Raw genomic sequence first — 12,126 nt, 5'->3', positions numbered from 1 at the left:
TTTAAGATTATTTGTTTTCTCTCGAAGAGATCATTTTATTTTCTGATATTATTTCGATCATATATTTTTTAATATATAATACTAAACATACTGATATTTTAATAAAATAATTGTACGATTTCATCTAAAAATTATACTTCAAAATTTTAAGCGATAATGCGTATGTTTTACACATAGAAAATGTAAAATCTGTTTAACTTGTAGAATCTGGGCATTGTTTTGAAAAATGATTAGAATCAATACTTAAATGAAATTTTAGCTTTGCGGCGTACATTTCGTGTTCCACAACGAGAATTTAAGCTCACAGTTCTGCATTCGTGGATCCGCATAATGCCATCGGCTTCTACTAAGTTGTCAACATCTCTACATGACTACTAAGTTGTTTACCGTCGACCTGGCAAGTCCCGCTACTTCGCAGTCAGTTAAGACAAAGCGACGAGAGCAAGGACACGAGTCATTTTTTTTTGTCCCGACGACAAATTCGCATCGCTTTTTAAAAACTTTTCCTCTCCTCTTAACGAAAATAATCCAAATGAGAATACGCGAACAAAAGCTCCAGTCGAGTCTCCTCCCCTTCGCGATTGATTCCGAAAGGATTCGAAGACGGCTACGGGCAGGTTGAAAATATTTCCACGTTTCACGGGTACGCTCGACGGATCAGAGGGCTCCTCGCATAATGAACCTCGTTCCCATCGCTCCTAATTGTCAACCACGGGCACGTTATTTACCCCCCTCGAGCGGGGAGTTAGGAACGGGGCAACTGATGACGACGACGACGACGACGACGACGAAGATTCGCTTCCTTCTCTGTTTTCTCTCCCCGGCGTCGGTGAATACGGGCCGGCACACGCCTTTGGCACACGAGCGCTTGTATCCGTGGTGACAATGCAAACCGAAACAAACACTTAGCGGCACGTGAGCGGCACGTGGCCGCCAGGATATATTACATTCCGAATGCACACACACTTGACGGACGATTAAAGGGGCGTTACACGCGTGAAGAACCACGATCGTGACAACGATACCAGTCTCTCTCTCTCTCTCTTCATCTCCCACCCTTCCGTTTTTTCCGTCAACTACTTATCATGTTCGTTAGATGCCCCCCCGAGTGGTTGTTACGCGTTCATCAGCCGCATCCTTTATGCCTATGCGAGATAAGCGGAGAGAAATGCCCGTAGGATTTTTGCAATAGGATTTCTGAAATTAAACTTAACAAAAAAAGTGTGAGTTTAAAATTATATTCTAACTACCAAATGGCAAGAAATATGAAGGAGATTTGAGCAAACAATTAATCAGTAAATTTGTAACAGAAATTAATTTGATGTATTCCAAAGAAATTTATTCATAAAAATCTTTGCATCTACATTTTTAGCATTAACATTAATTATTTTAATTAAAGTTAAATGATTTTCAATTTATTTAAGCAGAAATTGCTAATTGTAGGTGTTGATTGTAATTGAAAGTATCTTAATGAATACCTTAAGATCAATTTTCATTTCATGATTTTACATGTAGATTACACAACGAATCTGCGATAACGATGAAGTGACTGCTATAAATGATTATGGTATTTGAGATTGTTTGATAAATTGCGCTAAACTGAACTTTTTTCCCGTGGATTTAAATTATTGGTAATTGTTTATCTACGACTTAGTGTCTATCTATCTATCTTTGGATCTCCTCTCCTCGACCCTGGATTGCTCTTATCGCATCGCAGTGCGATTATTTTATCGCACCGCGATGCAACGTTTACCTAGGCGTTGAAAATAATGCAATAATAGTTGCTTTTGTAAACTGTAGCATCCTCATTATTCAGAACACACGTGAGTTTTGCACACACATATCGTAAATCTTAACGACACTAATGATTTTATAACGAATTCTGCAATCTGCGAAACTAGATTCTCCGTCGCAAAATTGTTGTTTTACAGGCATTAACTTTTCTTTTTTAATTAAAGGATAATGCCAATATTAGATTTGTCATAAGATAAATTTACGGCAAACATATTAATTTTCACAATTAATTAATTGTGAAAAAAATTATAAGACGTAAAAGAATGGAAATTATGTATTCGATACAAATTCGCATGTTGACAGCCTTATCTTGCGTGTGTGACACAAATATCTCATATGACATGTCAATCTAATTGTAAGACTCTGTCGTGACTTTACTTCTGTATTGCGAAGGAAATGCGATCAAACATCATGCATATAAAGGATAATTCATTCGTTTCTCTGTTTTATTATTAACACAGCTAATCGATTGCGTAAAGTCTTTTTTCCGCACATCAGTGATTCCTACAAAATTGCCACAATAATTGTGCAAAATTAATTATAAATTGACAGTAAAAAAAATTCACTCAATTCACATTGCACAAAATTACTTTATACTCTCTTGATTCAGTTTGTGCACTTTGCTCGCACCGCGCGTAAGACGGTGCAATAATAGTTACTTTTGCAAACCGCGCGTCATCGCGCGTCATAAATTTTCCTCCTCGCGAGAGATACGTAGAAAAGTAGAAAACGGGAAAACAAATAGGGTGAGCGAGAGCGAGAGAGAGAGAGAGAGAGAGAGAGAGAGAGAGAGAAAGAGAGAGAAAGGCTGACAAGTGGAAACGCGCGAGAGATTAGAAGAAGCGGCGTTTTAACGCGATGCTCGAATTGCCGCGGGATGCGGCGGCGGCCCGTTATCTTCGTCACGATCGAGGAATGTAATATCGTCACCCCAAGCGACAAGAGTTGCCTTCGTATCGCCGTTTAGAATACCGTCGTTGGAGTTGGGGGGGAGGGGGGAGGGACACGGGGGGGGAACGGGGATTAAACTGCAATGAAAATCCACTCATTCTCCTTCGACCCGTCGCTTCTCTCTCTCTCTCTCTCCCTCTCTCTCTCTCTCTCTCCCTCTTTCTCTCACCCCCTTCTCTTTTCTGCTTTGTATTGCCAAGCGCCGAGAGAAGCGGGTAAACAAGATATTGCTTTGTGTTCTCTTCGTCTCTCACTTCCACTTCCACACGTTTTGTCATCGACTACTCTCGCGTCTTTCTCTTTATCGTCTTATCTCGCGCACGCCGCATCCTTCCCTGCCAAAGTGTGACGAAGGGAAATTATTCACTTCTCTCTCGGATGATCAGCGGATTCGTCCGATGCATTCGTACAATCTTTTCTTATTCTAATTACCTACTTGATGTACGTAAAGTTATGCAAGGCGTCCCGAACATCGCAGATGTCCTTTTAATGACGAATTTTTTGATTTGACGTAGACCCTTCTTTAGCGTGAATATTGAAGAGACTATTATCGCGTCTTTTGAATTTTCAATATCATGTATCTTTGCAACTAACAATAAGCTTCAATTGGAGTTCTGTCGAAGCGAAGACCACTTGAAGTTTCTTGAAGAATGTAGCTCTGCATTTATTTGTCCTGTGAGGCTTCTAATTCGCGAATTCGTCCTCTTTTGTCAATTGTTCATCGCACAAAAGTTATCGGCGCAACATCTTTGCCAACTCGAAACTCGTCAAAGAACCCAAAATTGTGAAAAAGACATCTGCGAGTTTTGGAACATTCTCTATATTTAATTGCGTTCTTGTCATATTTAACATTATCTCGCGACATATAAATCGGAGTAAGACAAAGAAAAAAATAACGGGGGTGAAGTATAAATATAAGACTGACGAAAAAGAGGGTGATGGAGAAGATGGGGGAAGACAGTCGCGTATATACTTAACGATACTTTATTGTTTTTATCATTACACATTATTATAAATCTATCATTTTGACACATACAATACTTACTAAGATCTACAGACGATTTTTAACGATAGGATGCATAGGCCTATAACTAAACACGTATCTTGACTTCGCTGCTTACTCTTAGCGGAGGAACAGAGTGAAGTGCCGCAGTGTCTCGTAACAATTGAAAAATATATGTGATTAGTAAAATATACCGTAAATATGTATCACCGTTGAAATTCGCTAAACGTTTGCTCGTTACGAGACTTTTCACACTTCGAGTACACTCACCGTCGCAATGTAGAAATAGGCTTGTTTGTCCCTGCATTAAAATTATGCGGATTCGATAGACTTTAATTTTGCTGCGAAATATAAATCGTACAAATCACATGCTAGCTTTAATTTTTAAAACTATTTTATCATTGATTAAAATAATGCTGCTTTGTGTGTAAACATCGAATTAGTGTACTAATCGATCTTACACTCTTCGATAGTTATGCAAAGCGTAGGATTGTTGCAAATTTAAATTCAACGTTTAATTCAACGTTCCTCCCACAATTTTTTTTTTTTCTATCTTGTTGCCAAATTTAATTTTGATCTGCAATTCGAATTTTTCGAAACTTTCGAGATAAACGCGCTTTCGATTGATTCGATATTTTTCGTCAACGTCACGTTTTCCACAATGCACAATTCCCGTTTTTGAAAATTAAATTTGTCTTTCATCGTTTTATAGCGCACAATGAAAGATGCAAGACGGGTTAAAAGCGTCATTAAGGGATACTCTCTTTCAAAGCGGCGGTCACTTCACCGCGCGAGACGGAAAGTGCGTGTCTTAAACGGTAAAACGCCATATAGATATTCACAATTACGTACGGATTCGCGCTACGTATTCGCTGTATGTACACCAAACGTCTACTTGACCGCTTACGGCTAAAATGGGGAGAACGCGGGCGACTTCGCATTAAATCCACCGACGAGAAAGGTGCTCCCCACTATAACAGAGTGCTGCGCATATATTTGTTCGGGACGCGTATTTACAATGCCGATATTAATCGACCATGTAGAAAGCGGCCTAAGTTCGCCTAACCGTCAGATCTGGGCGAACGAAAGTGAAATCAGGGGGAACGCGGGCAACTTATTCGCACAAACGAGCTCGCGATAGCTCGTCCGACAAGTGGAAGTACATTATTGTTCAATTCATCTGTTTGCTGATTGGAGACTCACGGTACGTGTGTTCATAGTAAATCACGCTCGGCAAAATAATTGACCGAACAAAATAAATCGAAAGGAGAAGGTGGACTTTCTTAGCAAATATCACCATCGTCGAAAAAATTCTAGTTTGTTGTAGATGCAAACTTCTCTTAAGAGAACAGATTGAAGTATGTATAATTTTATATTAGCCACGAATTAATATGATTTTATTATATCACGCTGTGCACGTTTTATATAAACAAAGCGATTTATAAAACGATTTATAATACGAAAAAGACGAGAAGTCTGTTTTCCAAATTTGTATCGCTTTGTGTTTTAAATGCATCTACTTCCACTAGTCATTTTAAAGAAGCGGCGCGGGACGCGTTAAATGAAAACACTATGCTATTGCACTACGCCTTTTTACAAAGATGCGCATACATATTACACGCTATTATCCTCGATATACATCTTCATTAAATCGATTCATACGTCTGTCTATAGTTTCTGCGATGTGTCTCGGTTACTCGATAAGAAACGACCGTCTGTGGAATTTCATTCCAAGATTGATTTGATTGCGATACGAGTCTCTTTTTTTTCTTACTGAAAAAAAATTAGGATTGTAGGTGACACAGATTACGCCTGAATTTCACGCATTTTTATCTTATCTTCTGCGATCACGCTGAGTGCTTTGTTGTGAAAATGTACGGCTGATACATGTGAAGCGAGTATCTCTCTCTCTCTCTCTCCCTCATTGAGTTTTCAGAGTTCTCACGTGAAAGTTTCACAAAACGCAATGTCGAATATGATAATCCCATTACAAATCCTGTCCAAATGAACATTAAAAACATTGAACATTCGCGGTACAAACGGAAAAAATGATATTTTTATAAAAAATCAGAGAGGCGGCAAAAATTTTGCTTTCACGTTTAGTTCGCAATCATTTCTTTCAAATATTTATGCGTTCACATATCGAGTTTCAGTAATATTAACATATTCGTATAATTTGAAACAAAAATATGGTTTTGTTGACATGTTTGAGTCAGTAAATCATAAATCTTATAGTTCTAATTAATTGATAATCAATTTGAACAGACGACAATGCTGAAACAAATAAACGATGTGATGAATGCAATAACTTGGACTGATTCAACATTACTTAAATTTATTTAAACATATAATTGGATTAAGTAATCATTTTTAACACTTTTTTTTTGCATAAGTTATTGAAACAAAATTTTTGTACAAATAAATTATTAAAAAAAAAATAAATTCCGAATTGTGAGTCGATATATCGTATTTATTTGCAATATTAAAATATTCATTTGGACACCGATGGGAAAGTATCTGCTAAATGACATCAATTACCATTATTTCCGGAGCGAATCGTCCGTCGCGGAGCGATTACTTCGAATTCCTCTCGAGTCATTCTTAAGGATCTTCCCAAGGTGGACATTCCGGTAGTGTCGTGCCTGTCATCGGCGACACGCGGTTCACCAATGTGATCTCGATACATTCATTTGTAGTTCAGCATTCACTTTAAAGTCCGATCACTTTTCGCCGCGAGAAAGAAATTCTCTTGGCGTGACGACAGCAGTGGAACAATTTCATGATAATCGTTACGATAACGGTGAAACAGTTTTGCAACAGTTATTAAGATGACACGTGTTTGACGCGCGTTTACACTTGGTTACGCTATCTGGCTGGCCCCCCGAAAATGATTAGTGTCCACGCGAAGATCGCAAAGGGCCGCTACCGAACCGGTCTCGGTGCTTCGTTTCTCGAACAGCCGTTCCTTCGATCACCTCCTTTCGCTGACCCGAAGAGAAAAGTCGTCTTGGTCTCTAGACGAGCGGCGAGAAGGCGGAAGCTTGGCTTCGGATCTCCCTGTGCTCCGACGGGCTGAGATCCAGCAGCGCGCCGCAATTCGGCTCGCTGCCCGCTTGCTTGCCGATGAGCGCGTCGATGCTGAAGTTGCGCTTCTTCTCGATGCCGGTCGCGTGACTGGCCGGCAACGCCGTCACCCGGACGGCGGCTGGGGTCGTGGGGTCAATCTGCCGGATCGGCGGTGCGGTGATGGGCACCGGTTTGTAGAGCGGCGGCGGCGGCTCCAGAAAACCACCGAGCTTCAGCGCCTCGAGAGTCGACGGCGAGAAGTCGAGCAGCGGCAGACCGGGCGGCGGAGACAGATACGCCGCGCCGGGATAAGCGAGCGCGCCTGGATGACCGCCGCCGCCGCCGCCCGGACACGGGCCTCGGTCGCCGCCGCAGATGGCGAAGGTCGCCATAATCGCGCGATCCCGCAGCACGTAGTGCGGCGGCGGCCTCTTGTACCGTTTCCGGCGCCGCAGAAAGCTACCGTTGTCGAACATGTCCTCCGCGAGCGGATCCAGGGTCCAGTAGTTGCCCTTGCCGGGGTTGCCGGGCTCGCGCGGGATCTTGATGAAGCAGTCGTTCAGCGACAGATTGTGCCTGATGGAGTTCTGCCAGGCGGGGAACTTATCGTGATAGTAGGGAAAGCGGGACATGATGAACTCGCATATGCCGCTCAGCGTGAGCTTTTTCTGCGGCGACTGCAGAATCGCCATGGTGATGAGCGCGATGTACGAGTACGGAGGCTTTATCAAGGACGACGACATCTTGTCGGAACCGTAGCCGGACGACGCCTGGCCGGAACCGGAGCCGGACTTCCCCGACTGACCGCCGCCGCCGCCGTTGGACGTCGACATCATCGAGTACGTTTTCTTGGAGGAACGTCCGCTGCCGCCGCCGCCGCCGCCGCTTCGACTCCTGCCGGCCGGTGTTGGCGCCGGCGTCGTCGCCGTCGGTACCGGCGAGCAGCTCGCTATCACCGGGCTCGACGACGTCTGCGACGGCGGCGACAGGTCGTTCTTGTCGAGACTCACCGGGTCTACGATCATGCTGCTGCTGTCCGAGTCCCGGTCGCTGTCCGCGCAGCCGTCGCACGACAGGTTCGACATCATCATCGCACGTGGCTCCATCGTGATGGACGCCGCATGAGCGTGAAGACCTGTTCCCGTGTAAGGCGCCGGTTTATTTCGCCGTCGGTCCCGGGACCGACTCCTCGAGACCGTCGCTCGCTCTCATTCTCCGTCGAAAGTCCAAACTTCTTGCCAAAATCGTTCCGCGAAGCACGAATATTTTTTTTATATTTCCTGAATGGAACTTTTAATCGTCAACAAGCTCGATCAACTAATCGCTCACTCGAGTTCTTCGTCAAAATTTCTCCAAATTTCTAAATTTTCTCTTAAAGTTGTTCTTCAAAAGTTTTATAAGATACAAATGTATTCAATGTTTCTTTCATAAAATCACGAAACTTTGGTCATCGGCAAATTTGATGGATTCTTTCTGATGACTCGCTTCTTCGTTGAAAGCGTAAATTTTTTCTTAAAACTTTCTTAAAATTGTTCCTCAGAAAATCTCATAAGATATCAATGTTCTCTCTATATTTCTAGAATAGTCACCAAGTTTTAATTATCAACAAACTTGACGGAGATTCTTCAAGATGATGATTCACTCTTGTTCTTCGTAAAAATACTGTTGAGTCGAAATTCTCTTTTTTAATTGTTTTTAAAACAAAATTTTTTAACAGAACAAAATTTATTTTTTATCGAATAATAGAAATGTTTAAATATTTTATTTATTAACAAATTTTCTATTAAGAAAAGTTTGGCTTCTAAAAAATTGCGTATCCCAAGTCCCAGATTAATTATACCAAGTCTCAAGTTGTTCGATGCAAAATGTTTCACTTATAAAACAATAGGCATATAAATTATATTAAATCTCGTGCAACATGATGCCGTGAGAACTCTTGATCACCAAAATGTAATAAAAATCACGAACGTTATTTGTCCACGTAAGATCTTCGATACGAACAGTCGTCGTCCAACAACTTTTCCCGTCGAAGATTTCGGCCATCAAATATAAGTTTCAGTCTCTTCAGTCTCGGTTAATTGTTTGAAGATTTCTCTCTGCAATCTTGTTACGAGTGAATATTCACTCGTAATGTGCTTCCCTTTATAACGCACCTTTTCAAACTTTTTCAAAGTTGCCGTCGGGAAAACGCGCGAGCGACTACCGTCGCGGTGTATCTCGGTGTAGCGACTGCCACACGTCACTCTATCCTCCGCTTGACGTGTGCTATCTTACGCTAATAGTTTGTTTCCACAACGATAACGAGATTTTTTCCTCCACGTCGCCCTGCCTGCTTCGTCTCGCTTCTTCCACCCGACTCGCGGCTGCGACGCGCGCGTCAGACGCCCGACGAGGCGCCGTCAAGGATGTGTTTCGACGGGAACACGCTCCATCGCGCGCTAGCGTCCAGGCCGGACCGACTCAATGAACCCGCGGATCTTCTTTCACCACTCGCTCACTCGCCGCAAAACAATCTCGCTCGAGATCGATCGAGCTTTCCTCTTCATCGGGAAACTCGCTGGTGTCGATTCTGACAACTGAATTGTCAAATCGGGGATTACAGTAAAAATTCGCGCGCGGATACCTTTCGCGACATCCTCGTCGTAAGCTCCGCTGACGCGCTTTTTTTTTTCAATCTTCTTTTTTTCAAAGCGGAACGGGTGTCGAACGAGTGTCACGAGCTCGCGAGCGACGAAGGGTGCGCGATCGCGAGCGTAGAATCGTCTACGGGGTGAGATCGAGGCTGAAATTGATTCGAAGCGGCCGCTCCGGTCCTACGTGGGCGGACCAATGGGCGGGCGTTTCGATCCCCACGCCGTCTCGCACCCTGTTACACGAAGCCACCCTCTCCTACTCCCGGTGTGTTTCCACCCTGCAGCCGAGGGCCGCCGGAGCAGTGGCGCGACACGGGGAACGGCGGGAGAGAAAGCCCCGGAGGGGGTTAGGACGGGAGTTAGGAAAATAGCGGGATAGTTAAAGGGACTTTCGCGAGGCGGAAGAGGGTGAGGACGGGAGGGCGAAATTGTAACACTCCGAAGGCTGATTTGCTTTGAGCGGCGCGATGAAGATGGAACGCGGGCCGCCGATCTGCGAGCGGTCGCCGACAACGCGACCTATCAAGCGGTTGCTCTCTCGTTCGCCAATTTTGTGAGTACGTCTCCTCTTTTTTTTTTTTTTTTTTTTTTGCGTTTAATGCAAACGGCGCGTCAAAACTGCGGACGCGGGAATTGGTTTAATTTGATATCCGAAAATTGTAGGAGCGTGCTTTTCGTATATTAAGATATTCAAACGCATGATTCTCACGTATCTTATCATTGCCTGTGTGCACATTTTATAAAAATTGTTATTATCATCTATTATCAGAAAGTGGCTTAAAATAATAGTGATACTGATCTCGCTTGAATCTGTATAAACGCTTAATTATCGGTCATATAAAAACTATTTAAGATTATATCTTTTTAACGAAAATTTTAGCTTGAAAAAAGCTTCAAAGCAAGCAATATCAGACATTTTTCAAATTGGCTGTCTTCGCTGTAATATTATTCACTCGATTTATTTCACATAGCTTAATTTACATAAAATACTTTCAAATCTTTAATCGGTCATCAGAGCAAAGTGTCTGTACAAAAAATATCCTGACGCTTTTTACAGAAAATCTTTAATCCAGATTGATCTAAAAGTTTCTAAATTCGCATGTCGTTCTCAGCGTCTTAAACGCTGCATTTTTGCGGGAGCACATTTTTGTTGACTGACAATTTGAAGAAAGTAACTTGATACTGTTGGGCGCAAGGGTTAAGGAAATAACTGCGCGCCATTATCGCGTCGCATTTTCATCATGAGAGTGCTGCAACCAACCAACGACTAGATCCGTAGAATCGCCAACAGAGCGAGACGAGCTGCACGCATCACAAGTTAACTTCCCTGAGGCAGCTCAAATAGAATCTGTATTACGCCAGAGCGGTACACAGAGAGAGAGAGACGGATAGATAGTTGGATAGGTGAAATGAGACGGAGGAGGAGAGAGTGAGAGAGGGACATGTGAGGAGTGAGGAGCGCGCGCGAGAAACACGCGGATGTACACTAGGCGTCATAAACGTAACATCTAGCAAATGAGCATTTCTTGTCGCGACTAAACATACCGATACATACAATGGCACATAATTTGCGGTAAAGATATTCCATTCCATTATTGATAAATCGCTATCAATAATTACTCGCTTCTGTTCACTAAGTTCAATACCTAATCGAGTTTTACGTCGACCAATTTCGCGTATAAATATTTCACATCGCCAAAAAGTGTTTTCTCGACACTGGCAAAATTTTATTCATTCCCCGGAAATATTTTACGGATCATTAACGAGACGAGGAGATTAGTTTTGAGAGTACGCAACTGACGCTTGAATATTTCTTAATTACTTCTCGACAACAATATTGACATTTCAAGTATTCTGAACTGTTTCCGGGTAATATTTTTCGAAAACGCAACTGGTTGAACTAGTTGAGGCATTCACGGCGCCTAGTGTACAAGCGTGAGGGAGAGAGAGAGAGAGAGAATGAGAGACGCTCGGGGAGCGCGGGGGGGGGGGGGGGGGGGGGGGGGGGGTCGCTGCGAGAGACGGAGGGAGACGGGGAACCGCGATATATAGACGCGGATGCGAGTCTACCTGGGCGCACTATCGGTTCACAGAACCGAGCCGAGAGCGAATATTGTGTTTACCCGTACGCATGGCTTTGCGGTGCAAATAATCTGGTATTATTGCACTTACTCCACGTACGGGCGGGCGGGCGAGGCTCTTCGCCCACTACCGTCCTCCCCGCCGGGAACTGTGCGCGCTTCCGCTTCTTTGTCGCGCGCGCGCGCGCGCACTCTCTTCGCACCGGATTTCAATATCGCTCGCGTTAATGTTTAATACCGTCGAATTGTGCCGTTGTGTTTCTCTCTCTCTCTCTCTCTCTCTCTCTCTCTCGCTCTTCCCTCTCTCTCTCTCTCTCTCTCTTTCTCTCTCTCTGCTTCTGATATCTCACGACACGCGAGACGCGCTGTAATGATTATTATTCGATGTCTTGCGCTACATATTGCCATATCTATCTCGTGCATCTGTCTACTTGCACTTTAGCATCCCACTTTACTTCCTCTTGCTAATTCGAGGAGTAATTGAGTGCTCCGATATTCTTGTAAAGAAAACGGCGTTTTCGTTCGATTAAAATATTCGTAGATAAAAGCAAATATGCAAGAGAAGATAAAAAGATATAATCGAAATCGGATACTATTG

The 12,126-nt window shown here is 43.2% G+C and overlaps 1 protein-coding gene across 1 annotated transcript; it reads right to left on the bottom strand.

Moving 5' to 3' along the window:
* Positions 1-3,713: 3,713 nt before the first annotated feature.
* On the bottom strand, positions 3,714-10,939 carry LOC105677484 (forkhead box protein D3-like). Its single transcript, XM_012376135.2, has one exon. It carries the CDS (start codon positions 7,918-7,920, stop codon positions 6,763-6,765), a length of 1,158 nt encoding a protein of 385 aa, XP_012231558.1. The 5' UTR covers positions 7,921-10,939; the 3' UTR covers positions 3,714-6,762.
* Between the last annotated feature and the right edge of the window lie 1,187 nt (positions 10,940-12,126).

Source organism: Linepithema humile, chromosome 2, assembly GCF_040581485.1.
Source record: "Linepithema humile isolate Giens D197 chromosome 2, Lhum_UNIL_v1.0, whole genome shotgun sequence".
In the NCBI taxonomy this organism is placed as follows: domain Eukaryota; kingdom Metazoa; phylum Arthropoda; class Insecta; order Hymenoptera; family Formicidae; genus Linepithema; species Linepithema humile.
This window is presented reverse-complemented; position numbering and strand designations above follow the sequence as displayed.

Excerpts from the sequence above, each read along its gene's own strand:
- LOC105677484 (XM_012376135.2), bottom strand. The coding sequence starts at position 7,920 with ATGGAGCCACGTGCGATGATGATGTCGAACCTGTCGTGCGACGGCTGC.